General features: G+C 36.3%; 1 protein-coding gene across 2 annotated transcripts in view; it reads right to left on the bottom strand.

The window, feature by feature from the left end:
- RBBP6 (RB binding protein 6, ubiquitin ligase) overlaps positions 1 to 25,097 on the bottom strand; it is a 30,787-nt gene extending 5,690 nt beyond the window's left edge. For both annotated transcript variants that reach the window (XM_045849280.1, XM_045849281.1), the window contains exons 1-14: positions 23,843 to 25,097; positions 19,484 to 19,583; positions 17,335 to 17,371; positions 13,031 to 13,075; positions 10,942 to 11,030; positions 10,733 to 10,829; positions 10,215 to 10,354; positions 7,463 to 7,635; positions 5,298 to 5,401; positions 4,840 to 5,177; positions 3,672 to 3,768; positions 3,502 to 3,580; positions 3,354 to 3,408; positions 2,117 to 2,185 (exon numbers count right to left, since the gene is read on the bottom strand). In XM_045849280.1, the coding sequence (XP_045705236.1) occupies positions 2,117 to 2,185; positions 3,354 to 3,408; positions 3,502 to 3,580; positions 3,672 to 3,768; positions 4,840 to 5,177; positions 5,298 to 5,401; positions 7,463 to 7,635; positions 10,215 to 10,354; positions 10,733 to 10,829; positions 10,942 to 11,030; positions 13,031 to 13,075; positions 17,335 to 17,371; positions 19,484 to 19,583; positions 23,843 to 24,008 (1,589 nt within the window). In that variant the 5' untranslated portion in view covers positions 24,009 to 25,097. The remainder of the gene's footprint in view (positions 1 to 2,116; positions 2,186 to 3,353; positions 3,409 to 3,501; positions 3,581 to 3,671; positions 3,769 to 4,839; positions 5,178 to 5,297; positions 5,402 to 7,462; positions 7,636 to 10,214; positions 10,355 to 10,732; positions 10,830 to 10,941; positions 11,031 to 13,030; positions 13,076 to 17,334; positions 17,372 to 19,483; positions 19,584 to 23,842) is intronic.
- Positions 25,098 to 25,511: the final 414 nt, after the last annotated feature.

The raw sequence follows: 25,511 nt of genomic DNA, 5'->3' as shown, positions 1-25,511 counted from the left end.
ATTCCAAGATATTATTCCTTCAAACCACAATCATCTGAGACAAGTAAGCTTTTCTTTTCTATCCATACTTATGTACAAACTTACAAACAATGGGATAGAGTAAAAACTAGTATAAGAACACTGATATTATTTATACGTACCATAATTTATATGTAAAAATAATTATAAAGGCCACCCAGGGACTGAGATGATATGCTACAAGTTTACCGGCCTTTTCTATTTGGCAAGGCTATATTGAAAATTTATCTTTTGTGAAGTTCAGATTTATTATCACTCTGTAATAATCTCATTACTTCCTTATCTGTCATTTAAAGGAACTAACTAGCAGATAGGCTACTGTCTCTGTAAAGTAGTTCTCCCCAAAAATGCCTTCCAAGACCAAAAGTTTAAAAGGAGAAAAAACTTCCTGTAATCTTTTTGAGGTAAGAAATGGGTAAAGACCCTTCAAAGTAGAATAAATATTAGCTTTTTAAATGAACATTTTAATGAACATTTTTAATGAACAATTAAAAACTTCACTGTCTTCTTTCAAAAAGTGTTAGGTAAAAATAACAGCATGGACCAAAGTTTCTGATTTGTGCCTCATCAAAAAAACAGTGGTTTCCAACTCTTTTAAAGTGGGCTTTTTTCCTGTTAAACTGAAGATTTTTTAAATGATAGGTAACTGGTATATAGCAACAGCAGCAAGGCTGTTTAAGATTTTAAGTCTCTTTTCAGAGTGTGATTTAGTAAACATCATCTTTCATTAACATGATCTATAATGAAGTCTTAATTAACTTTCAAAGGTTAGTAATTCTCAATGGAATACTACAAAATACCTGTACTAATCCTGTTATAAAGTTAATTTGGAAGACTGTTTACCCTGGAGATGAGTATGACCAAAAGACTAAGACTTACAGCTTACTCTTTTTTTTTTTAAGTTCATACTGATATCTCCAATTTAAAAAAAAAAAAAAAATTTATTTATTTTTAGAGAGGGGAGGGAGGGAGAAAGACAGAGAGAGAAACATCAATGTGCGGTTGCTGGGGGCTGTGGCCTGCAACCCAGGCATGTGCCCTAACTGGGAATTGGTTCACAGTCCGCGCTCAATCCACTGAGCTATGCCAGCCAGGGGCTTACTCTTTAGATTAACATTGCTTGTGCCTGTGGAGCCCCTAACAATATCCTTGTCTCTTCTTTTAGAAAAGAAAAAGGAGAAGACTGGGACAATTGAGTCTGGATGGAAAAGAAATAAATGCAATTCTTTCTTCACACTTGGGAGCTGAGCTGGTTAACTTAAATATTATCTGGGCCTTAGTGACTTCCCCTGCCCTCAAAAAGAGTAAATGTAAGTCAATATTCTGCCATGTGCTGACAGAGAGAAAGTAGACATTGTGAAGGAGCCTTAAAAACCATCATTAAAATAGTAAGTGTAATCTATTTTTTTTCCTAGGGCTCTTAAGGGCAATTATTGAAGACTTAAGTGAAATACGAGGGGAGACCCCCTCAAAACCGGAATTTATAAAAAATTGTATTTCTTTTTACATGTTTAAACTTCAATCACCTTCCAAGTATTCTATTGAGGTGTTTTTTCCACTGATCAAAACAGTTTCTGAACTTTTCAATTTAGATGCCCTTTCGTGCTTGTTATTTTTTTGTTTCATCTCTTCAACATCAATAAAATGTTCCCCTATGAGGACTTTTTTCTTCCAGGGACAAAAAAATGTTGCCTGAGGTGAGATCAGATGAATAGGAAGGGTGGGGTATGGTGGTCATGCCATTTCTGGTCAAAAACTACTGAACACTTAGTGTGGTGTGAGCAGGTACACTTATATTTCATCCACTATGCAATGGGAAAATGTGTGTAAAGAGTCTAAAAAAAAAAAAAAATTCACTGAAGCCAAACTCAGGCTCTCATACCACCACCAGCTGGTATACTGATACAGATGGGTCCCTGGAACACTTACCTAGTAGAGGAGGCCTGTACTACAAGAGGCCAAATGTCCAGAAGATAATTTCGGTTTTTTATGGGTCCCCCCTTTACAAGTATAAACCATTATTGTGCTTTAATTTCTGCATGTTATATTTTTCATTGTGCATTAGATTAGTGTTTTTCAAGATTTTTAGCAAGCTTACCTGTAGCAGCTCCTCTCCCCTCTTCTAATTTGCTGTGGTGGAGAAACCAGATATCCAAGCTTGTTGGAACTGTGTGGAAAGAGAAAATAGGTTTGATTATAACACACTACTTTTTAGTGTGTATACTTACTTATTTTGACTACTCTAAAAACTTTTTCCTCTGATCCCAACTCTTAAAATGGTTCCAGATATCAGCAAATATTACATTTACTTAACTATTTTTTCTGATTAACAATAATTATACCTCAATATATTATTTTCTGCAATATTTTATATTAATTAGCATTCTATAAGTTACATTGTGGACTGATTGTTACAGAAAAGGAAGAAAGCCCTTTATCTGCTGGGCACTGTGTAGGCACTTTCCATGTTGAAGTGGGCAGTACCAGTCTAATTCTACAGATGAGGAAAGAGGCTGAGAGGTGAAACCACATGCCCACCCTCATGCTGTTAATAAATGGAGGGAGCTTGGATTCAAACCCAGGTTTACCTATTTCCAAATCTCACTCTTCCTACTGATATATTCTGCTAGTCTCTCATTTAACAAACATTTTCTATAAGAAATTTGCTTTATCTTTCAAACTAAAAAACCAAAGTTTTAGAATATATATACACAAATATATAAGCCAGTTTATATGGATAGCATAAGCAGAAATCATGGTATAAATAGATTTATTAAACAGATTTATTAATGTACTGAGATTTTTAATGCCATAGACAATCTTATAGGAAGATCAAAATTCTTTGTAGTTCAGGGCAAAAAACCGTATCACACAGATTTTAATGCAACAAAATTCCATGAACACATATCATTTAATATGAGAAATTTTGTGTTTGGTAGGCTTTAATCTTAATTTGTATTTACTAATTCAAATTTTGAACATCCAAATGAAGAACAGGAAAAAATTCAACGAATTAGGATGAGTCAGTATTTAAACTAGCCTTTCAAGTAATTCTCATTTATCCAATAACCACAACCCTGTCAAAAATCACCATTTGTTAAGACAAAAGTAAAAAAAATTTATGATACTATATTTTAGAAAATTACTCATTTTAAGAAAATAATTCTTCGTATAATTTTGAATGTGATATTTTACATAAAAACTATGTTAACAAGACATATAAAAAGAGTTTACAACAAAAGCCATTCAGAAATACACTACTCCTAGACTATAGCTTTTATTGTATTATCTAAGTCAAGGCAATCAGCTGAAAATTATTTTAAACATATACTTACTGTTCCCAACCTGGTCGACCACCACCTGGACGAGCAGTATTTATTCTTACTGGACCTTGGATGCAAAAAACCAAAAACAGTAAATAAATATGAAATTGTGTTTAAATAAAGTTAAGAAAAAAGACCAAACCAGAATGATTTTACTCACCAGTTGTAGGAATCAGTTGTCCATGCAATAATGACTGTCCGAGCAAAGATGGGGTTCCAAGTACAGGTACCTGGTAACCCTATAGGAAAAAATAAAAAAATAGTTAAAAAGAAAGGTTAAAAATGCTATTAAAAAAAAAGTCTCCAAGTTTCAAAGCCAGTAAAACTTACCTTCTCTTCCATTAGAGCAGTAATTGCAATTGAAGAGGTTCCCTTTGAATGCTCTGATGCAAGGGCTGCAGCTGGCAATAATTTATTATCAGAATCCCTGGAAAACGATGTAATTTACAATATGTTAAAGTCATCACAAACAGAGGACTAAAAATCACAATTGTTTATTCATCACCTGCATTAAGATGAGTTAAATCAAAGATGATGAAACCTTTTGAGGAAAGTGAGAGACTGGGCTGTTCAAAAGCCCTCCATATACAAGTGAACAGTAGAAAGAGGAAACCTCCTCCCTAAGTAGCACCATCTATAATTTGCAATAGATTATGTTAGAAATTAGTTCAGTTGTAATAATAAAGCTGGAAAAACAGAAGCTCAAAGTGTGGGACAAAAAAATACAGGGTTAAGATTAAATTCTACTTCCAGCTCTGTCATTTAATCAAAGGAGCAATTCTCATAAGCCAATGAACTCTGGGCCTTATTCCCACAGTTAAATCAAATAAAAAGCTAAACTATCTAGGTCAGTGGGATTTCTTAAGTATACATGCAAAGGTCTCAATGCCTGAAGACTTCGCTTCAGCATGTCTGGAATTGGCCCCTGGCATCTATTTTTAAAAAACTGGTTGATTTTTTAAGAATTTATGAGGCAGTGGACTACATGGTCAAAGGTCTCTTTCATTTTTCAAGTGGAAGGTTTTAAGTTTTCAATACTTTTCTACATAATTATGCTACAAAGCAATGATTATTTCTGACCTCTCTAGCTCTACCAATGTTTTATGCCTCCCTTCTCCACCTATTCAAAATTGCTCTCAGTTCTGCTCACAACTGTTCTGTTCTAATACCATCAATAAGACCACAAGTGAATTCTTTCTACTATGAACTGCAGAGTTATTATGGGATATGATTCAACATTTACTAGGGGGTGTTGGCAACCTGTATAGATTTTTGTCCTTGGGATGCTTAATCATTTGCCAATCATCTCCTTCATCTGCCTCTTCCTCCAGTAAGACTAAACCATTTCTTACAAGTCACCCACCTTACTGAGCACAGTGATCCACAAAGATGTATATACTGCATGTCACTAAAAACAACCATTAATGCAATATATAACCATGAAAACCACACTACCATTCTTACTTGTTTCCTAACACTAAGAAACCCTCAGACCTACCTGAAAGGTCCGTCTGATTTTTCTGAGTGGACCGATATGGAGACTGTTGCAGTTATATCAGGTACAGGCGCTGGGGTAGAAGATGAATTTCCAGGCACAGCAGGGGCCAAGGAAGGCTGATTAGCAGTTAATGAAGATATAGAGGGAGCTGGGTGAGCTGATGAAGATGTCACCGGAATCATCAGAGGGTCTTGTTGTCTTGATATTGGAGATCTCATCAGAGGCTGTAGGTTCCGCTGAATGAGTGGTCTTGGAGGTGGTATTGGTGGTGGTGGTGGGGGTAGCTGTTTTCGTAGTCTTTTTGTATAACCAGTTTCATTTTTGAAGTTATTAACAGCCTACAGACATCATATATAAAAATGGACAAAATGCAGTGCTTAGTCAAGTATAATTAAGTCAAATTTAAAAACACTTTTTCATAAAAGGGTTATTATAAAAGAAATAGAAAGGTAAGCTACCTGTCGTAAGAATTTATTGGCAATTAAAGCATCAGGGGAGACATCATTCTGATGACACGTTGGACATGTATGGTCATCTGATTCCAAGAGTGCTGTTCTTATACCTATGTATCAGATTTTAAATATTAATCATTTAAAAGCATAGTACTATTCAGTTACATTACTGTTTCCCAAGCATACATCACTAATCATTTCTATCCTTAGATTAGGAAACTTAAAAGTAAAACCCCTCACCTCATAACACTCTGCTCTAACTTCTACCTTAAAAATAGAAATCATGCAAATAATTTAAACAAACATTTAAACTGAGAGGAAAAAAAGGGCACTCTTTCCCAAATACTTTTTTCTTTGTTGAGCTAGAAATTGGAATATTACAGGAAAAAAGTAGCCTAGAAAAAGAAAAACTTTACATGGCTTACATTGGGTTTAAAAAAACATCAACAAGAAAGAGCATTATAAGAAACTGAAGCATTATTCAGTCAATGCAATCAGAGACATCTATACCATGCTTTAAGTAGAAATAACATTAAATTACAGATTCACTCATTATGTTCCAATGTAGTAAAAAATCTAGTAATAAGTGGTTGGTTAAATCCAAGAAACACTCTGAAAGAAGTCTTAAGTGACTTCCTCTCTTGACTTTGGTATTCAATAAAGAAGCCCTCAAAAAACAGACTTATATTTCACAATTATCTTTAGAACAGTAATATTTTCAGATGATACCATTTTCGCGTTGGTAAGGAATGAGCTTGGGATTAAGTGGCAGACAAAACGTGCTAACATAAGTGATCATAAAAAAAAGTCACAAGTAACCACATGGCAATTTTTTTGGTCTCTGTTTACAGAGAGCAGTTCTAAATTACACTTAGAAATGTTACAATATGATAGTCATTCTCATCGATGGTAGGGTGGGAAGGAATACATTCCAAGAATTCAAGTGGATAACTGAAACCTCACATAGTACTGAACCCTATATATATTATATATTTTTTCCTATACGTATATACCTTTTCACTTAAGTACTTTCTGGCTTCTCTTTGGCATATATGAATTGCCAACATCATTACTCCTGTGCTATGTCAACATTACTAAGTAAGATATGAACACTTGAATATGAACACTGCGACTCCATGACAGTAGATGTAATAACCAAGGTGACTATTAAGTGGCTAATGGGTAGGGAGTGTAAGTGGGGTAGAGACATTGAACAAAGGGATGATTCATTTGCTAGGTGGGGAAAAATTGCTCGGTGTGAGATTTCATCATGCTACACAGAATGGTGCACAATTTAAAGCTTATGAATTGTTTATTTCTGTAATTTTCCACTTAATATTTTCAGACTGTGGTTGACAGGGATTAGTTGAAACCACAGAAAGCAAAACCTCAGAGAAGAGTGGAGCTACAGTAAGATATTTTTCACAATCCAGGAAAAGGAATTAGTTAACATTTCAAAATATTTCCAGATTACCTAAAGTGCAAACGCCTTCAAAGTTCTGGATACCTTCTGAAATGTACAGGAAACAAAAATCTTACGTTGTATAAAACCTAAAGTACAGTCACCATAATGAAGGTATAGGAGATAGTTAATTCTATTATTAAAACAACAGAGAGGCTGTTGTTTAAAAAAAAGGAAGCGCCCGGCTGGTGTAGCTCAGTGGATTGAGTATAGGCCTGTGAACCAAAGGGTCACTGGTTTGATTCCCAGTTGAGGCACATGTCTGGGTTGTGGACCACATCCCCTGGTTGGGGGTGCGCGAGAGGCAACCACACATTAATGTTTCTCTCCCCCTTTCTCTCTCCCTTGCCCTGTCTCTAAAAACAAACAATAAAATCTTAAAATAAATAAAAATAAAATAAGTAGCAACAAAAATACAGTTCTCACTATTAAATGTTGTATCAATTATCAACATTTCATGTTATTAAAATATACAATGTTGCTAGGTGCCTTTCCAAGTAGAACAGCTGACACTTGAATATGAGTTTTAACTGCATGGATCCACTTACACAAGGATTTTTTCCCCAGTATGATTTTCTTAAGTCAAAAGTTATATTCTGATTTTTGTGTGTGCAGTGGGTCAGTCAGTGCCCCTAACCCCTGTGTTATTCAAGGGTCAACTGTATACATATTCTAAAGGACACATCTTCAAAGGCTCAGCATGTCTTACATTCATCACAGTAACTGTTTCCACAACAGGGAATGACAACGGCATCAGTCATAATATCTTTGCAGATAAGACACAGCAATTCATCTGGGATAGGATCGTCTTCCTCAGAAGAAGAAGATGGTTCCTCTGGTAAGAAAGGTGGTTTTTCCTTCTTCCCAATTGCATATGCTTCTCTGTAAAAGAAGGTTTTAGCATTTAAACAACATTAAGATGGCAAAGTATTTCAAGATAATTATATGTTCTACTATACTCTCATAGAAGCTTATCTTTCAGTACAATGCCTGATGAGTTGACACAAGTGTAACACCTTCCAAAACAAGGGAGCAATTATGAACATTCTACCTCTAAACAACAAAAAGACATGAAATGAAAATCTTCAACAAGTAGAAAAAGAAACAAAGAAATGCTATAAAATTGGCTAAACGGATCTCAGAATCCATAACTGAGGGCCAGAAAGGTCAAGTGACACATTCAGCGCCACAAATGGCACAGAAAGGATTTGAACTTTGACATGACAATACCCTGTCTATGGCCATACCACCCTGAATGTGCTGTGCCCAATCTCACCTGACAATACCCTAATCACATTTTCACCCCTACCCTATCATGTTTCCTAAAGAAGAAAAAAAGTTCCCCTCCATAGTCTAACAATCCTCAATACCTGTGAAGGTAGTGAAGAGTGAATGTCATAATATGGGAAACTAAAATTGGTACAATTAAGGGGAGATACTATGTCACCATACACAAATGATTAACAGCCAGTGGTTTACTTATAATAATCAGTATTTTAAAAGAGATTTATCTATTTATAGTCAATCTTTACTTAAATGATTAGAATATGTGTCACACAAATTTAAAGTAACACCTCATTAAAAATTTTGGGTCCACATTTTTGGTAGAAATGCATTATGCAGACATGCTAGATATGAAATATATTAAAAATAAATAAAATAAAATACACTAGTCTGACTCATCATGACTGCTTCCAACACCCCCATCTTTGTAATCAAGCTAATTTGTAAAACAGGAATTCTTAGAGAAATCCTTTCTATCTCACTTAGGAACAGAGTGTGTTTATCTCAGCTGGACAGAGGAGGTACCTTATGTGTGCTATTTGTGTTGCAGTTGCTCCATAGACATCACCACGATTCCAGAAATAAGTGTCAATTTGCTTATGCCCCATTGTTCCCAATTTTTGAAAGAGGAGTCTCCCACTGCCCAAGAGAGAAAAGAAAAGAAAAAAAAAAAAAAAAGAAGAGAGGACAGAAAAAGAAACAGAAGAGTCTGAGTTGCTTATTAGTGGTGTTAGTGGAGAAGGTGAAAGTTTCAATTAAAATATTTGGGCTCCCATTTTCCCCAGCATTTGCTGTGTGTTTGGCACAAATGGGCTTTCTGTATTTCAGCATTCAAAAGCAATGAAGTTAATTATTAGTTAGGGTTCACAGGTGATGCTAATTTTTCCAACACAAACTTCTATTTAAATACTTTTACTTCTATATATTATTAAGATGAAGCGGTCTGCTCTTAAACTGTGTCTGTAAAAACATCAATTTCAACCTAAAATTCTTTGGAAGCATGTATGAAATGTATGACTTAGAGTTGACAACAGAGTGCACTAGGATGAACTGCAAAAACACAAGATGGTAACTGATAAAAACAGATGGGAGTGAAGTTAAGAAAGTGAGCAGGGTTGGGAGTTTAGGAAAACACATCTGTGACCTAAAACAATGCATTTACTGAAGTACCTACTAAAAAACACTACCTTTTCAACATCGTCCCATGGCACAGCCACTTTCATGGTCTTCTCTTGCTAAACTATACTACATTTCAATATAGCAAGGAGCTGAGTAAAAACTGTGTTCTTACATATAATTTCTTTTACACCGAGAACAGGGACATCTATTGTCTAATGTGATGTCTGCCAAGGTAATTTCAATATCTCCGGGAGGACTTATTAAGAGTGCAACCAGAGTCCTAGCACACAGCCTCTGAATCACTTGGGGGTGGGGCGGCACACGGGTGCCTAGATCACTTAATCCCCCTTTTAAGAGATTCTTATGCAGTATAGTTAGAGAACAGTCCGAAGTAACACTTAATATTGTGTTGTGTGAGTACACAACTTTTGAGGGTAACAAAAAAGGTAATTAAAAGTATTAGTAAGAGTACATCACATAGTTGAATTATTTCCCTAGGTTTTTACGCCTACCCATCTACTCATTTCATAAAAATTGGTTAATAAAATAAAATATGCAAACATTAAATATAAGCATTCAGGTATAGCTTACAGTGCTAGAGATGACCTGAACTGACAGTTTACAAAATAAACCGTACTTTCACATTTTCAGACTCACACAGATACCCCAGTATTTCATCCCTTCTTTGCACTTACATTTGCCTTGGCATATTGTAGAACTTTTATTCTTAAACCTCTTATTTCTCAAAATGACTAAGATACTCATCTTGTTCACTTAAAAAGTGAAGTAACATGTAAAGTTATGTGGGAGTATGTATGTGAATGAGAAGAAAGCAGGGAATGACAGAAAAAGAAATTAGAAGACTACAAGGGAAGTGGCACTCACTGATAACAAAACCCCCCAAATCCATTTTAAATTTGCTTTTTAAATGGAGCAGACTGCAGCCTCTCATTCATAACACAGAAGTTGCCAAGTCCCAAGCCCAAGATTAAACAGAACACTACTATAACCTGGACTGACTACAGTCCCCACAGGCCACATCTAATTTGAATACTCACGCATCTATAGTTGGTATTGCATATTTTCCAGTGTTGGTGAGCATTGCACCTTTCATGTTAGGATCTTTCACTTCCATCATGAAACTTCTGGGAATTCCAGTGCTTTTTTTAATCCTAGGACCAGATTCAAAGTTCTTATCCTTTTCAGAGGGAAAAGGAGAGAGGGAGAGAAAAAAGTTACCTTTATTTAATAGCAGCTAACATGCAGTGTTTACCAACTACTTATATTATTTGTAGTGTCTTACACATGATTTCATTTAATCCTTACAATAGTCATGTGAGGTACTATTATTATCTTCATATCACAGGTAAAAAATAACATGCTTAGATAAATCAAGTCACCTGACCAAGCTCCCTCAGCTACTAACTGGCAGAGCCAAGATTTGAAACTGGCAATGTGGCTCCAGAGGCTGCTGTCATCTGCCATTGTACTACAGAAGGCAGTATTTACCAAGTAACTGTAATGACTAGTAATTGTAAGAAAGTAAGCTGTACCATATTTTGTACTCTAGACTTACCCCATTTGTTGGGCAATTCTTAATATAATGGCCAGGTTTACCACAACGGAAACAGGTATAAGATGGAGGTGGTGGACCTAGAGGTTTCTTCATGTAACTGAAAGGGAGAAAAAATTACATGTACACAAAGAACCAAAAAAATAATGCTTCTCACTGGGGGTGAAACCCACCCCAAAGTCCCTATTAGCATAAAGTACTTATGAACTTACTTGATTGGGTCGTATTCATGGCCAGATTGCGACATCATTGCTTTAATTTTATCTTCTTCAGAAGCATTGGCTTCAGCCAGATTGGCAGTCTGTTTAACAGGTAATTATTTGACACACACATTAGAAACACATTTAAGACCACACAGCCAAAGACAACACCACTCATCCTGTAAAGAGCAGTATCTAATCTTGCATAAAAACAGCTATTTACAAGTATAACCCAGGAGAGGCACTGGAAGTTCCTCAGGTGTTTGAGTGTCTGTGGGGCTGAACTCAGTCTTTCTGGGGGTACTCAAACCTTAGACCCTGTTTGTACCGTGTGTTGAGATTCGCACACTCCTCCTCTAAGAGTTAAAAACTGTGATTAAGTTAGAAAGAAACACTTGATGTTTTTCCAACCTTAAAAATAACTCAAGTGTCACAGCATTAAGACTATAGTTTATACTTACAACTGAGAGGTAAGGTTGGGGGTAGAATAACACCACATTATGCAGCTGACATTAAAAATCAGAAGCTCTTTAGAGAGTGGTGTCAGCTTCAAATCAAGTGCAAAACACATGCAATGAGCATTCAGTTTTAAATCCAACTCTCTGAAGTTTTATAAACGTCACCTTTAAGATATATACAATAGTCTAGATATAAGCAGGGTCTAAGGGAGTCCTAATAACTTCAATCTTCAAGCATCTAGCACTCATAACAGCCACTCATTGGGTTTTAATCTTTACATTCATCCACAAAACAAGCAACCAGTTTTAACGTTTTATTGTAATTTTATATACAAAGAATGCTTAACATTAACAGAGCTTAGAACAACAGCAACATTTACAGAAAAAATGGATTACAGAAGTTGAACAACTAATTTGTTTGAACCCAAACATTTACAAATAGTTAAAAAAAATCCCCCAAACCTCCAAAACTCCCCAACTGCTTCCCACGGAGAAACAATGGTAGGAATAAACCCAAACTCAAACGTGATCCTTAAAGTACATAAGAATTAAAACAGTAAACTTGAAGCTGGTAATGATATCAACTCTATGCTAAACCACTTTGTATTAGAAAATTGTTAGAGGATGGTTTTAGCCCACTTTAATGTTTAGTTTTCCTAGAACAGGAACTTAAAAACTGTATTTGTAACTAGAGCATTTTGGGAGATACAGTCTAGGGGAAAAGGATACAACCTATAACAAAGCCAAGGAAAAGATAGGACAGCACCCATGGAAAGCCCATCAACTCATTAATCTTGGTTGCTAAATTTGGTTTTACATTTCTGACAGTAGAGGGAAAAAAGATTTTTGGAAAATTTTCTTGGCTCTCAAAAATCTGCCTATCCATAGTATTTGCCTTTTTCTTTAAGGCATGATTTACAAGCTAAATCTATTGTTTAAAAAAGTAATCCATCACTAGTTCTTTCCCAAACAAAAGCACACATTGTTGAGCAGAAAATGTAAGCAATTTTATAGCAAAACATGGCATATACAACGATTTCAGGAGGACACAATTTGCCCCCCTGCCAAACAAACACATCGGTGTATGACTGCAAACAGCTTTACACATTTACATAATTCATGTAGTCTGTGTTCAAACAAATTAGGTTGTTTAATATTTTTTCTAATGCAGACAGACTGCAAGTCTATTGCATAAAGAAGCAATTATATCACATTTAAAATGCTGACCTTCATAGGTTCAATTCAAATATTCAAGTAAGAACCACGCAATCGTCCGTGTAAAGGAAAGCTTCTATTTGGCTGCTTAAAGGAAGTCCACATAATTTGCAGCCAAAACCAGGGAATTCCTCCAGAACTTTGTTAGTTTCCAATGTATAATTAAACAAAATGTATGAGGGAAAAAAAAGTGTAGCTTCATGTGTTTCTTCTGTCTTGAAGATGAAAATACTCCAACATTACGGTAAGGCTGACAAAATATTCCCCCTATCTTCTCAAAAACCGCAACTACTCTTTACAGGATAGTAATAGTAGGTACAGTGTTTTTACAAAGTATTGCCTCCCCCAACCCCTCCAAAACAATTGCTCCACATAAAAATACGATGTTAGAAAGAGATTTATATTTTCAAGAATATATGTATATATACCTTTGTAAGCTGGGCCAGAGAAATAGACGCAGAAGAGTCATCAATCTGTTCACAAAAAATTAAACACACATTCAAGTTCCACACTGAAAACATCTGAAAGTGATCAATTTAGTCCCTACTGCCACCTAATGTTTAAATATTGGGCATTTTATTAGAAATTGTCCAAAGAATGTTACTGTCTAAAAAAATGTTTTAAAGCTGGAAGTGTAACTTACCCCATTTAACTCTCCCTACATATTTCACACACAGTAGTAAGGGCTAACCGTTAAGAGAGGGTCAATCACAATGAGAAAATGGGGTAAAGTATATCACATAGGCACTCTGTTCAGACTGGTGACCAAATGTTAAATAAGAGTCCAATGTCTCCCAATGGTCTCTAAATGTGATGATGCTTAAGACAATGAACACTAGAAGAGAGAATATGAAACCTATCTTTCTGGAATGCCATTACACAAATTGTAAAACAAGCAGCTCTTTAAAGGCTCAGATAATCTTTAATGAAACAACTGCCACATAATTACTTTTCCCCCAGCATATACTGCTCAATTTGGGTAAATTTATTCTCCCACAGAGAGAGTAACAATAACTTCTTGACAAAGAAACTACAGCTTTATCAAAGCAAAGATAAGCCAAACAAAAAGGGGAAACAAAAGGTACCCTGGGGCAAGGGCGAGCAGCTGGTACATATAAGGATAACTTGAATATGTGGAGAAAATAAAGTTAATCAAAGGGAGCAAGTATTATATAGGCTGGATATAATAGGAGCTTTAAAAAATGTGTTTTCGAATGTGACATTCTTAAATTTTTCATTATTTGGTCCCCTGACATGACTTTAGTATCAGTTTTAAAAAGTGTACATGTATGTGCATATACTTTCACACACATACATGCATGTATCTTTCGCATGTAACTGTGAAGATGTTATTTCCATACAGGTGTACCCAAATGAAAACATTAGCTTCCTATGCACTAAGGAGCATGTTATAATTCTCTCATTTTTGGTTATAACTCTAGTTTAAAATAGAGAGAATGTAACAAGATGTCTGAATCAAAGGAAAAACAACAAAAGTGAGTCTTCATCAGGTATTTTTCAAGTATTCCCAAGTATTAAAAGCAGCATGATGTTAAGAGTCCCAAACAGAAATATAACAAGTTTCAATATGAAGTTCTTACCAGAATGACCACCACAGTAAGAATTCAATAAATGCAAATAAAAAAAATGTTGGCTAAATTTAAAATACATTTTATAAATATTTTAGAATTTTAAAAGTTAGTTTGATGGATATTATTACTGGGATGCTTACACAAAAGGTTCTTAGCTCTATATTGAGGAACTCTACAGAATTCATAATGCACTTTTTGAAAGAAATCTTTTTAGCCAGAATAAAATGACCTAGTCAGTCTATTCTAGAGGGTTACGTTTTACATCAACCAGGAATTCTTTGAATTTAAATAACAAGAACTGAATAAACTGCTGTCGTCCATCATCTATACTTTATGTCTAACCAATGAAACAAATGGCCTTTAAAAACAGTCCATTACTACCTACAATATGATGCTGATCATTTCCTTAGAAAGTAGTCAGTTATATTAACTTTCTTACCGTTGAAACTAAAAAATCAGCATTTTTGTTCTTCCCACTCCTAACATTTAAAATACAGCTGACTTTTTGTTCTTATGCCAAGCTTTCTTGTCCTTTCTACTTTCTGTCAACCTGTTATTAGTATTGTATATTTACTGGGTTGAAAATGGTTTCAGATATTCAAAGGCATCTAAATCACTTTTTTCCCCACCAAATAATCACCATAGCCCCTAAATACCTTATAATCCACAAGGAAGTCAAATGTACCACAAATTTAGAAGGGCATCCAATTGTTTTCTACATATAGCCAGGTATGAATAAGTGAAAACTGCTGACAAGGAACTGTTTAAAAATGACTAGAAATTTACATGTACTAAACCAAATAAATACAGTAACTCCCAGACACTACTGATAAAAATCTTGCAGTCTTTAAAACAACTGATCAATGCACACTGTAGACATCACTAAAATTTAAGATACCTCCCCACATCCAATTTGTGGTCTTGCTTCCAGGAACAAGAATCTTAAAATCTTCTATGTCAAACATACTTGCTTGAAATTCAAGGACCCTACACAATGTAATTCTGATAGCACCCAGCTCTGCAGTCTCACAATGGAAGGATGACTAAGTAAACAAAGCTGAGGAGTGGAGACAGAAATAAATAGCCATCCTTGATTAGAGATGGCTAAGCTACCAAAATGTACATACATTCACCTTTACTAATCAGAATCTAAAACCTAGATTAGTGACTTTATAGTACTTGGATTTTGTGAATGTGTACAATACACGGGATTCTTAAGTCTCCTAAGATGGGCACAAATCATGCTTGATGAATCCAATTTCTTTTCCCATCCTAAATGTCAGCAAATGTACCCCCAAGCAAATAAATGATGGAGATGTTTATCAACTTATCTAATGCCTCCATTTCAGATCATTCTAACCTAAAGATTAAAGCCACTTTTAAAGTACTAAAAAAAAAAAAGAAAGAAAGAAAGAAAGAAAGAAAAAATAAAGAAGAAACCTAAATAAGTAAAATAAACTGCTTCTTGTAAGTGTAATACAGACATGCCAGGGAACACACAAGGCTAAAAGAATGTTAACTTTATTTATGAACATGTGATTTGTGTTTATACACATGCTAATAAACAAAAAGGAAATAACTGTTTTCAAGAAATAAAACTTTATCTGAATTAGTTTAAATACTCTATAAAATGTACTTTATACAAAATGTGTTACATTAACTACTACAGTCACCGAAATGTCTTCTATTTTGTGCTAGCATTTGGATACATAAAAATCAGTTTTAAACCAATCACCAGCAAAACAGAAACTTGGACAGTTTTTACAGCATTATGCTTAAAAAAAAAAAACCAAAAACCAAAAACCCACATACCCCAAAAGAGGGGGGGGGGGAACCCAAGCACTATAAGTTTGGAATCACTGTATTTAGTTCCATGGGAACTAAGGCCACATATACTTTAGAGAACAAGTCCAAAGTTCAGATTTACTATGTTATCATGTTTAAGATCCAATGATCCAAGGTTAGTGAAATGCCTGATACACAATTCAAGATCAGTATTTAAAAAGAATAAAGTGAAACAGCAAGCAATACCCTTGAATTCTAAATGAAGACTTCAAGATATCTTGTATCGTGTACAAATCAGCCTAAGCAGTCAAATGTTTTTAGAACCATCCAGTTTACAAAACCCAATTACTGCAGACCTGTGTTCAGAAACAGATGCTTCACCCCACAACTGAGGAATGCTACTAATTGTTAGCTCGAAGTCAAAACAGTGTCATACTTCAGATTAATCTGTGATAAAATCAAGATGCTACCCTGGTTAAGGGCAGTTACCTTTGATAAACTACAGCTGTCAATTAGCTTACAATTAACGCAGCATTTTAATATCTTATGAAAAAGGGAAGTATTTTAATTTGGACAACTGAGCAGACTAGAACTGAAAGACCCTGAATTAAAATTTGAAAACAATGTACTCAATTGTTTAAAATCATCAAAAAGACACTGATAATACTCATGGGGGCCCCAATTTCAGGTTTTACTTTATAGTATGGATAGAAACAAAGAATAGGAGCTCAAACTTGCCAAATAAAGCAAAACTAAATAATAAAGCTGCATTAACGGTCTCTGGAAAGCTTCTTCTATGAGGTGTCTGAACTTGGTGACAACATCAAACTTTAATATGAGCTTCGCATGTTGCTAATGCACTTTTCAAAGCCATCCATCAGGCAGGGGGAAAAAAAAATCTAACAAAACTAAGTGATACAACGTGAAAATGGCAAAATATACACTCCAAACATTTTTTATTGCAAGAAACAAAAAGCACACAACAGCCTGTACATACATACAAAATACTAACTATAGACAGACAGATGTAGAACATGTTGTCATGTTCATTAGTATAAAAACTACATGATCTAAAAAGGATCATACATTAACTATACAACACAGTGTCATAGAGGGTTGCTGTCATAGTTAATATGAAACTGTTTTGGGGGCACAAAAAACCCATTTCTACATAATAAGTGTGCAAATTATGCCATATATATCCAGATTCAACTGAGCTGTAATCAAAATACATTTTATTTACAATATATACTATGATCAGTTGGATATTAAGTTCTAAAATGCTTTACTTCACTGCTACATTATAAAGGTAAAAGCAATGTGTAGAAAAAGTGTGAGATTGTGTTTTTACATACTGCTTTTGAAGTTCCCATCACTGGTTCAGTTCGACTTCTACAAAACAAAAACAAAAGTAACATTAGCTCTGGGGGGCAGCTATTTAGGATTTTTTTGTGCTAAAAAAAATCTTAATACGTATCTCTAATCACACATTTACAGGTCAATTTTCCCTTGGGACAAAGACTGAAAAGCAGCCAATCTCCAAAATAATTAATACACTACTTTGATTAATGGTCACCACCTTTGAACACGCAGTTTAAGGTATTATCTGTGGTTAAAAAAAATACTGGGGAATTCTAGAGTAGGTGTGTCTTGTCACTTACAATGTTTTCTAAAAAGCAGTATGAGGACTTTTGTTAAGAAACTTTGTGGTTATTTCTCCATAAACTGCAAATTAAATTAGCCCCTAGTTTTTAATAGGTACAAATATAAATTTTTATACATCAGATATTCTTAAAACAAGCCCACTGTTAACATCCGTAATTTGGATTCCTGAGAAATTGTGCTCCAAACACTGATTTCAAATCCCGAAAGACAGGCTGATACTACTTTATTTCAAATTTGAAAAACATTTTATGTGTACTGAGTTGCTTTTAAATTTATGTACCACTGGATTTAAAAAGTTTCAAAATAATGGTGAAAGATTAAACAAGAATTCTAACTTTCAGAAAATACAACATAGTTTGACAGACTATTCTAGTAAAAAAGAGTAAGTTAAGCAGTTATGGAGAATTAGATAAATTGATTTTTGAAAGAACATAAAAATAAGCCTTAAAGAAACTCCTTTAAAAGTCCACACAGGACACAGGCCAGAGGTTGAATTGCTAAATATAGCTTTTAAATGGTTAGTTTTAGTTTTAAGCTTATGCTATCCTAAGTTATAGAGAACTGTTAGAAGCTGAAATGAGTTTCTACGTCTGTGCGTGATTTGAAGTCCCGAGATAAAAATGAAGTTCTCATTTTTTAAATATTTGCTCAACAAACTCAGAAGCATTTTGAGGCAGATACATTAAAGGAAATCACACCCATAGTGAATTAACATGCAGTCCTGTAAAAGCCAGCTTATATCCCCAAGTACTTCAAATAATTCTCCAACAGTTTCTGAATATCAAAAACCAAATAAATCAAAAAAACCCCTGAAACTGAATGTTTTTATTTTTATTTGCTGTCTCTTTATTCTATTAGGCAAAGTGCCCAAGAGAATGAAACTCAGTATTTTTAAAAGGCACTTGGTAAATTAAAGTGTAATTTCACACTAGATTTTAGAATTAATGTCTTCCTTATAATTTCTTAAAATTACATTGTTAAAGGCACATAATTCACTTGGTATTTATAGCAAAAAAAGTATTCAGCTTTTAAAACTGTTACTATGGAGAAGTTATTATACAAAGTATTAACCTGCAGATGTTATATGGAATATACTTTTACAGCAACCAATAAAAATAATCCCCCTTTAGTGAATTTCTTAACCTCTAGACTAGTCCTAAGATATTGATGTTTTCTTACTCCAATCATGGTGATTTACCATGTGCCAGGCACCATTTGTTCTTATCTCTATTCATTTGGAGGACCTTTGAGGTAGACTTTAGGAGACATAACCAAAGTCACACAATTAGTGTGAAACAGTAAGTGAAGTCAAAGCTAAGTCTGATTCCAGTGTCTGCTCATAAATTCTATAGCCTCCCAACAAAACCTCTTATGGATGAATAGCAAATGTTAACAATACTGAATATTTTTGATGCTGTCAAAATATTTAGGACAGATCTTGTAAGAAACTTACATACTTTTTTTAATAGTAAGGGAAAAATGAAAGCACAGAGGCAAATAAAAACAAATAAGGGTACAAAAATATTTGTTCACTATTCCATCATTTTCTTGCCTATATTTTTTGCCTAATTAGAACATCTTTCTAATCACCTATATAGGGCAAAAATTCTTCCTAATAGTGCTTACTCTGAACTACATACAGATTAAGTTAACCTAACTGAAGAAGGGCGAGGAGGAGAAATCAGGAAAAAGAACAAACCCATCCTCACAGTTTTAAGAATTGAGGAAATATATTCATTAGGGTAAAATAATGAGTTTTATTCTAAAATATACCTGGTTACTTCTTAAATAAGTCTATTATTTTGAGATTTAAATACATGAAATTTGATAAATACTTACATGACATATGTCTTGCTTGTAGATTTAACACCTCCAATAGGAATTCTTCTAACAATTACAGATGAGTTCTTAGGAATTAGAGCATTATCATCAGTATATTCTGGAAATAAAACAACAGAATTAAGTTCCTATTTGGAGGTTTGGGTAGTCATAGTCCTGAAGAAACAGAGAACTCGAACCAAACATGAACTTTATGGGAAATGAATAGAAAAGACCATTAATAACTACATGTTCCTTGCATCTAGATTACCAACACTGTCATAATATCCAAAGCCATTAAGGGACTTCCCTCCAAATGACACCAAACAGTGTCAGCTGGTTCTTGGCCTTGCCACCTCTACTTATGTGGAACCTCAAATTTCAGTGAGACTGAATCATTCTCTAGTTTACTTAGCTAGTAATTCTGATCATCTGAACTATGAAAAAAGCTGTTATATATAATGAAGAGACTGTCTCTCCTAACCTCTAAACATGAGTATTACTGAGGAAAACAGACTAAAAAATTAAATTGATGTGTCTGAATACAGAAAAAAGGATTTTATAATAAAAAATTAAGTAGGATGCAACTCTGAATAGAATGTTGATTCAAGGAACTGGTATTTGAGACTTAAAAACTGAGCAGTCAGATGTGCAAAAATGCTGGACAGTTTCAGATAGAGAATAACAAGTGGAAAAAAGACACAAAAAGACCAAGTAGCTGAAGAAAATGAAAAAAGAAAAGACATAAAATACAGTCAGAAAAGTACCATATATTGATTTATATTTTGTTTCTAAGTACAACAGAAAGTCACTGAAGAATTTTTTTTAATGGCAATTTGATTTATGTTTAATCATGAACCCATAGGGGAATAAAAGCAGAAACAGGGTGACTAATATGGCAGCTACTGCAAATTCCAGGTAGGAGATAAAGATGTTCTGTGCTAGGATATGAGAGAGAAATGGAGAATCAGAATGTTTGAGGCAAAATTGCCAAGGCTCATGCATGAACTGAATTGGGGTGAAGGAGAAACATGAATTTCTGGGTTGTGGTTTAAGCACCTGGATGAACAGTGATGTCACTTCCTGAGAAGACAAATGGAGATGAATGGATCAGATTTTTCCACTCTTTGACCTATTATTGCAATATTTTTGTAAGCATGGAATTTAAAAAGTAACTGGACCAATGGATTTAACTATGGCAAAGAGATGCTAAGGGAGGAACTTATAAATTACCAAAAAGAAAAATAATCCACTATAGGGAAATAGATGTAAAAATCTATACTCCTCCTTAATCACACAATCAGACAGACATTAGGGTTTACTGTTAAAGTTATTGAGTTTACTTGCTTCAGTTAAGTTACTCAGCACCAAGTGACTGACTTCACTTTACACACACACACCAGTTTTATTATTTTTAATCATAATACTGTATTTCCTGTTATGAACCACTGTGCAGGAAAAGGCTCTTTTCAGGATATTTCAAGCAATAGGTTATATCTCACAGGCATTGAGTTAGAGTGATGCAATTTCCTAAATTCAGGAATACCAATGTAAGCCTGTCATTTTGTGTAGTTCATGACAGTCCCAGATGCCAAGCAAGCTCTGAGTAAGCAAAGTTGGGAACAGAGGAGATGGGAATTAAAATGCAAATTCTAGAATCAAAACGTGGTGTCAAACATCTGACAGTTTCTGAATATTTAACAACTCTCAAAAGTGTTTACGGTGGGGGTGGGAAGCAATTGAGTACAATTCAATTCAATTGAGTACAGTGCTGTGTCAAATTAAAAGGTGCCCCAACACCAGATGCTGTAACTGATGTTTTAATTTGTATATTCCTGAACTACACTGATGATTTCCTAACCTTAAATACCTCTTTAGTAACCTGTGAGCTTCAAAAGACTCTTTTTATGCACCAGTGTAATTTTTAATTCAAAAACATCAAGACCATGGATGAAAAGAAAAACAAGATGAATGTGAGAAATGAGGAAAGATGGTATGAGTATTTTAAAAATACTTCACCCTCAGCTTTAAATCTTTCACACTAAGTTCAAAATGAAGGCTTTTTTTTTGGAGGGGAGATACTGCACAAACATTGGAAAACAAGTTTATATAGTTGTTACATTAAGAAAAACATAAAAAGATCATTGGAATTTCACTTTGAAATACAGTCTAGAAATAAAACAGGATTCTTAGGTCTAAAACATGACACTCTGAGTCAAGCATTTTAATCTAACAAAGAACTGAGTGCCCTAAGCATAAACAGATTAGGCAATTTAAACATTAATTCCAGTCAACTAGTGATAATCCACTTCAGTATTCCCTCCTAGGCAATCTTTTAATTATGAAGCTATAAACATTTACCTTATTTATACTCTTTTTAGTTCATTGGATGGTGCTAAAACCAAGTGGCACTCTTAACTCAGCTGTTTTGTGACACTGGAATACTATTTCCAACAAAACTCATTAAGTAACTATCCTCTGCACTACAGTATTTCTCCCCTAATTTGAGGATTACAAACAATGCACATTTTCTCCCCCAAAGCTCCTTCTCTTAACCAATCTAGTATCACAGCTTTCTCCAATAAGGGCAGTTCACACAGATATATAAAATAAATATGCTGCAGTGCAAAGCAGTTCCCTGTTTTCAGGGTTTATCAAAATAATGTATCACAATTTCTTGGCTTAGAAAAGAGTAACACATAGCAAAACTCTTATATTTTGGGTAAGAATTCCATCGATCTTACTCTATCAAATTTACTCTGGTTTAACAAAGTTGTATTCCATTAGTTGAAAAAGATGGACAAAGTCTAGCCCCAATTGATTAAATTATGTAATATTTCAGTAAAATATGAAACTTGCATAGTTTCTAATGATTAAAACTGCCTTAACATTCTCTAATTCCATTTATATTGACTTTCCTAAGTATCATTCTCTGTCCAGATGGCCTGAAATTCTTATAAATTCACCTGTTTTATTAAGTGTGACTATAACACTTAAGAATACTTTTGCTGGCCTTAAAGAAAATACTTCCTTAAATGATATTTTGAAAAGCTGTTTCTCAAACATTCACGACCACTAATTTTCCTCTCCTTAAGTAGAGAGATGCTATACATAATTATAATTACCACAGCCTCAAATGAAGTGTCCCTTAGGTATGAAACTTTTTTAAAGAGGGGGAAGTGAGGAATGTTCTTTCATATATTATCAAATGAGAAAAATTCTTCCTTAAAGAATATTTTTGAATTATGATTGCCAGTACTGCTATTCCTTAACACTATGCAATCATACTTATGTCTGAATGTAAATAGAAAACAGCTTTTACAAGATTTATTCTACCTACCAAACAACAGGCTAAAAGTGGGGCATTCCCTCAAATGCAAATAAAAAAGAACCTGTGTCACCATAAACCAAAGTTAGTAATCAAGAAAACCCTAACCTAATTAGGACTTCACTTTATTTCTGTTCTTGGCATGGATCAAACTGAAAAGACTGACCAACTGAAAACTACAGATCAGCATTACAATACTGAGAAAAGAAACCAAAACAAGTTGAGTCAGAACTTGAAAAGGTCATTTGTTACATTTTCGTATGTACTGTTAAATTCTCATTATAAAGTGCCTTTAAAAATAAGAGTACAGTTAGTGAGTACAGTACAGTACTCACGGTAGCAGCCTATTGTTTTTCAGTACCCTAGTATCAACATTATGTAAAAAGTCTGGAAATCATCACTGTAAAAAGTCTCTACTTTTGATATTCAATAAACATGAACAAAGAGTTCAACTGCTTAATTATTGTATTCTAATTCTGAAATTTACACATAAGATACTAAGTTCCAAGAGCAAGTCCAACACTGAAGACTGGCTGGATTAAATCCTCAAAAATACTGAAGTATTTCTCCACAATACAGGCAACTACAAAATGAAAAGACAGCAAGAGGGAGAAAAGGACATAAAATTTGCCATTAAGCCCCAAAACGTTGCTGGTTGAAGAGAAGCAGTTCTATTGCTGCTTTTACAAATGTGAAGCCTTGCGTATATATGTTCTCCCCTCCTCCTGCACATAAGTTAGAAAATGCCACTAGGCAAGCACCCAGAACCCATACCCTACCCCACCAAAACCCTCATTTTCAAACATTTGAGAGGAATAATCAGACTCCCATGTTTGTGGATTAGCATGTTACAGATGATTCACATATGACGAAATCAAATAAAGCCAGTTAAACTCCAAGGCCAAATGCTGCAACCCTTGGCTGTTGATTAAAGTTGTATCAAAGCATTAGAAACAGTCCCACAAGAGCCACAACGGCGGTTAGTCTTCTGCCAGGAACCTCAACTAGTGTGTCTTCAACCGGCACAGATCTGGACTCCATGTGACTCTTACCTTCCTTCGTCTGCGCGTTGGTGATCTGCAGGTCGCAGTCAGCAGCTTTCAGCTTCTCTCTCCCCATAATCTGCTTCTTTAGGTCGCAGAGGGAGATGTGGAGCCCATCAAAGGTGACGGTATCATAGTTGAGTTTAGAAGAAAATTTATAGTGCACACAGGACATGGTGCCAAAGGATTCCTATGGTTCAGCGAGGAGACGTGGACACGCTCAATATATGTATATTTATAAACTTAAGAGCAGAATATGTACACACACAAAACACTCAAAGACACGGAAGGACCCTAAGGCCTCGGATTAAATACCCCCCAACCACAAGCAGGGGTTCGTAAAAACAATACCCCCGATACTCAGAATCACTTCAAGTGCAAGAAGGAGGACGAGGACGGGGAAGGGGAATGGACAATCCGCCAACGGGCACAATGTCACCCGGCTGGATCCCCCTCGCTCATGCTAAGGGCCAGCAGGAGACGGGGGGGGAGGGGGGGGCGGTGCAGTCAATAGCGGTCAGTCCACACGTTAAAGTCCGAGTGACCCCGCGGGGTCAGGGGTCCATAGTGCGGCCGCACCTCCCGGTGGGTCTCTCTCCGTGGTTTGGGATGACCCGGACCCCGGGAGAAGGCTGAGGGGAGAGGGCCTAGGCCCTGAGTCCACCAGCGGCCTCTCGCCTCCTCCTGGCTTCCGGACGACCGACGTCAGCTTCCCCAGGCCCAGGCCCCCCACACACACAAGCCCTGGCGCCTGCTCCCCGGAGGCCACAAGCGGTGCCGCGGCCTAGGCTCAAACGCGCGGTCGGCGGCGGAGAGGCCTTCCACAGGCCGGCGCTGCCTCTACCCCCGCCGCCGCCAACAACGCCGCCGCCGCCGCCGCCGCCACAAAGCCGGCACCAGGCCTCCACCTGGCCTCGAAGCGCTGCCTCACCACCCCGGGCCCCGCCGGCGGCCGGGGGTCTTCGGCGGACCCTGGCGCCGCCGCCGAGGCTCCCTGACGCTTCCTCCCGCCGAGTGCTCCGGCTTCTCTCGCCTGCCGCTCCCGTCGCCTCTAGGCCCAGAACATCGAGAACACGCCCGGAAACCGCCGGGCGACGACAAGGGCTTCCTTTTTGTTCTGCCCCCCTGCCGCTCTCAGGCGCTCACCAGGAGCCGGCAACACCTCCGAGCCAGGCACTATGGCGGCCGCGGCCTGGCTCCAAGCGGGCGCCCACTCCGGGGTCTCTTAAGCAGGGATTGCACGGGCGGCGCTTGCGGGCGGGGCCGGCGTGCGCGCGTCGGCGGCCCGAGGGGCGGGGCCCATAGCGTCACAAAGCGCACTCTGCTCACGTGATCACGCGCTTTGTGACGCCTGAGCGCGGAACCGGAACCAGCCGGGAGAGCGGAAGAGACCATGTGCCTTCAAAGGGTGGGGGAGACTACAAACAAGGTCAGCTCTTAGGGCGGTCCTGGGAGAAGAACTCAGGTTTTCGGCAGGTACCACCGTGCTAGTTTACACTGCGAAGCGGGTTGCCGGGCTAACTCTCCTTGCCAACAACTCTCAATTCTTCCAAGCCCCCCAATTTAAGTAAACATCGCGGTTGCTATGCAAGCACCCCTAGCTTCCCCTTTCAACAAACTCGCTACCCCAAGACCTTCTAAGAGGAAAGTATGGAGAAGCCACAGGATAGAACTGATA

The sequence above is a fragment of the Phyllostomus hastatus genome, unplaced genomic scaffold, assembly GCF_019186645.2.
Source record: "Phyllostomus hastatus isolate PE091 unplaced genomic scaffold, TTU_PhHast_1.1 phas_contig_64, whole genome shotgun sequence".
In the NCBI taxonomy this organism is placed as follows: domain Eukaryota; kingdom Metazoa; phylum Chordata; class Mammalia; order Chiroptera; family Phyllostomidae; genus Phyllostomus; species Phyllostomus hastatus.
Note: the sequence above shows the minus strand (reverse complement) of the source record. Positions and strands in the feature narration are given on the sequence as shown.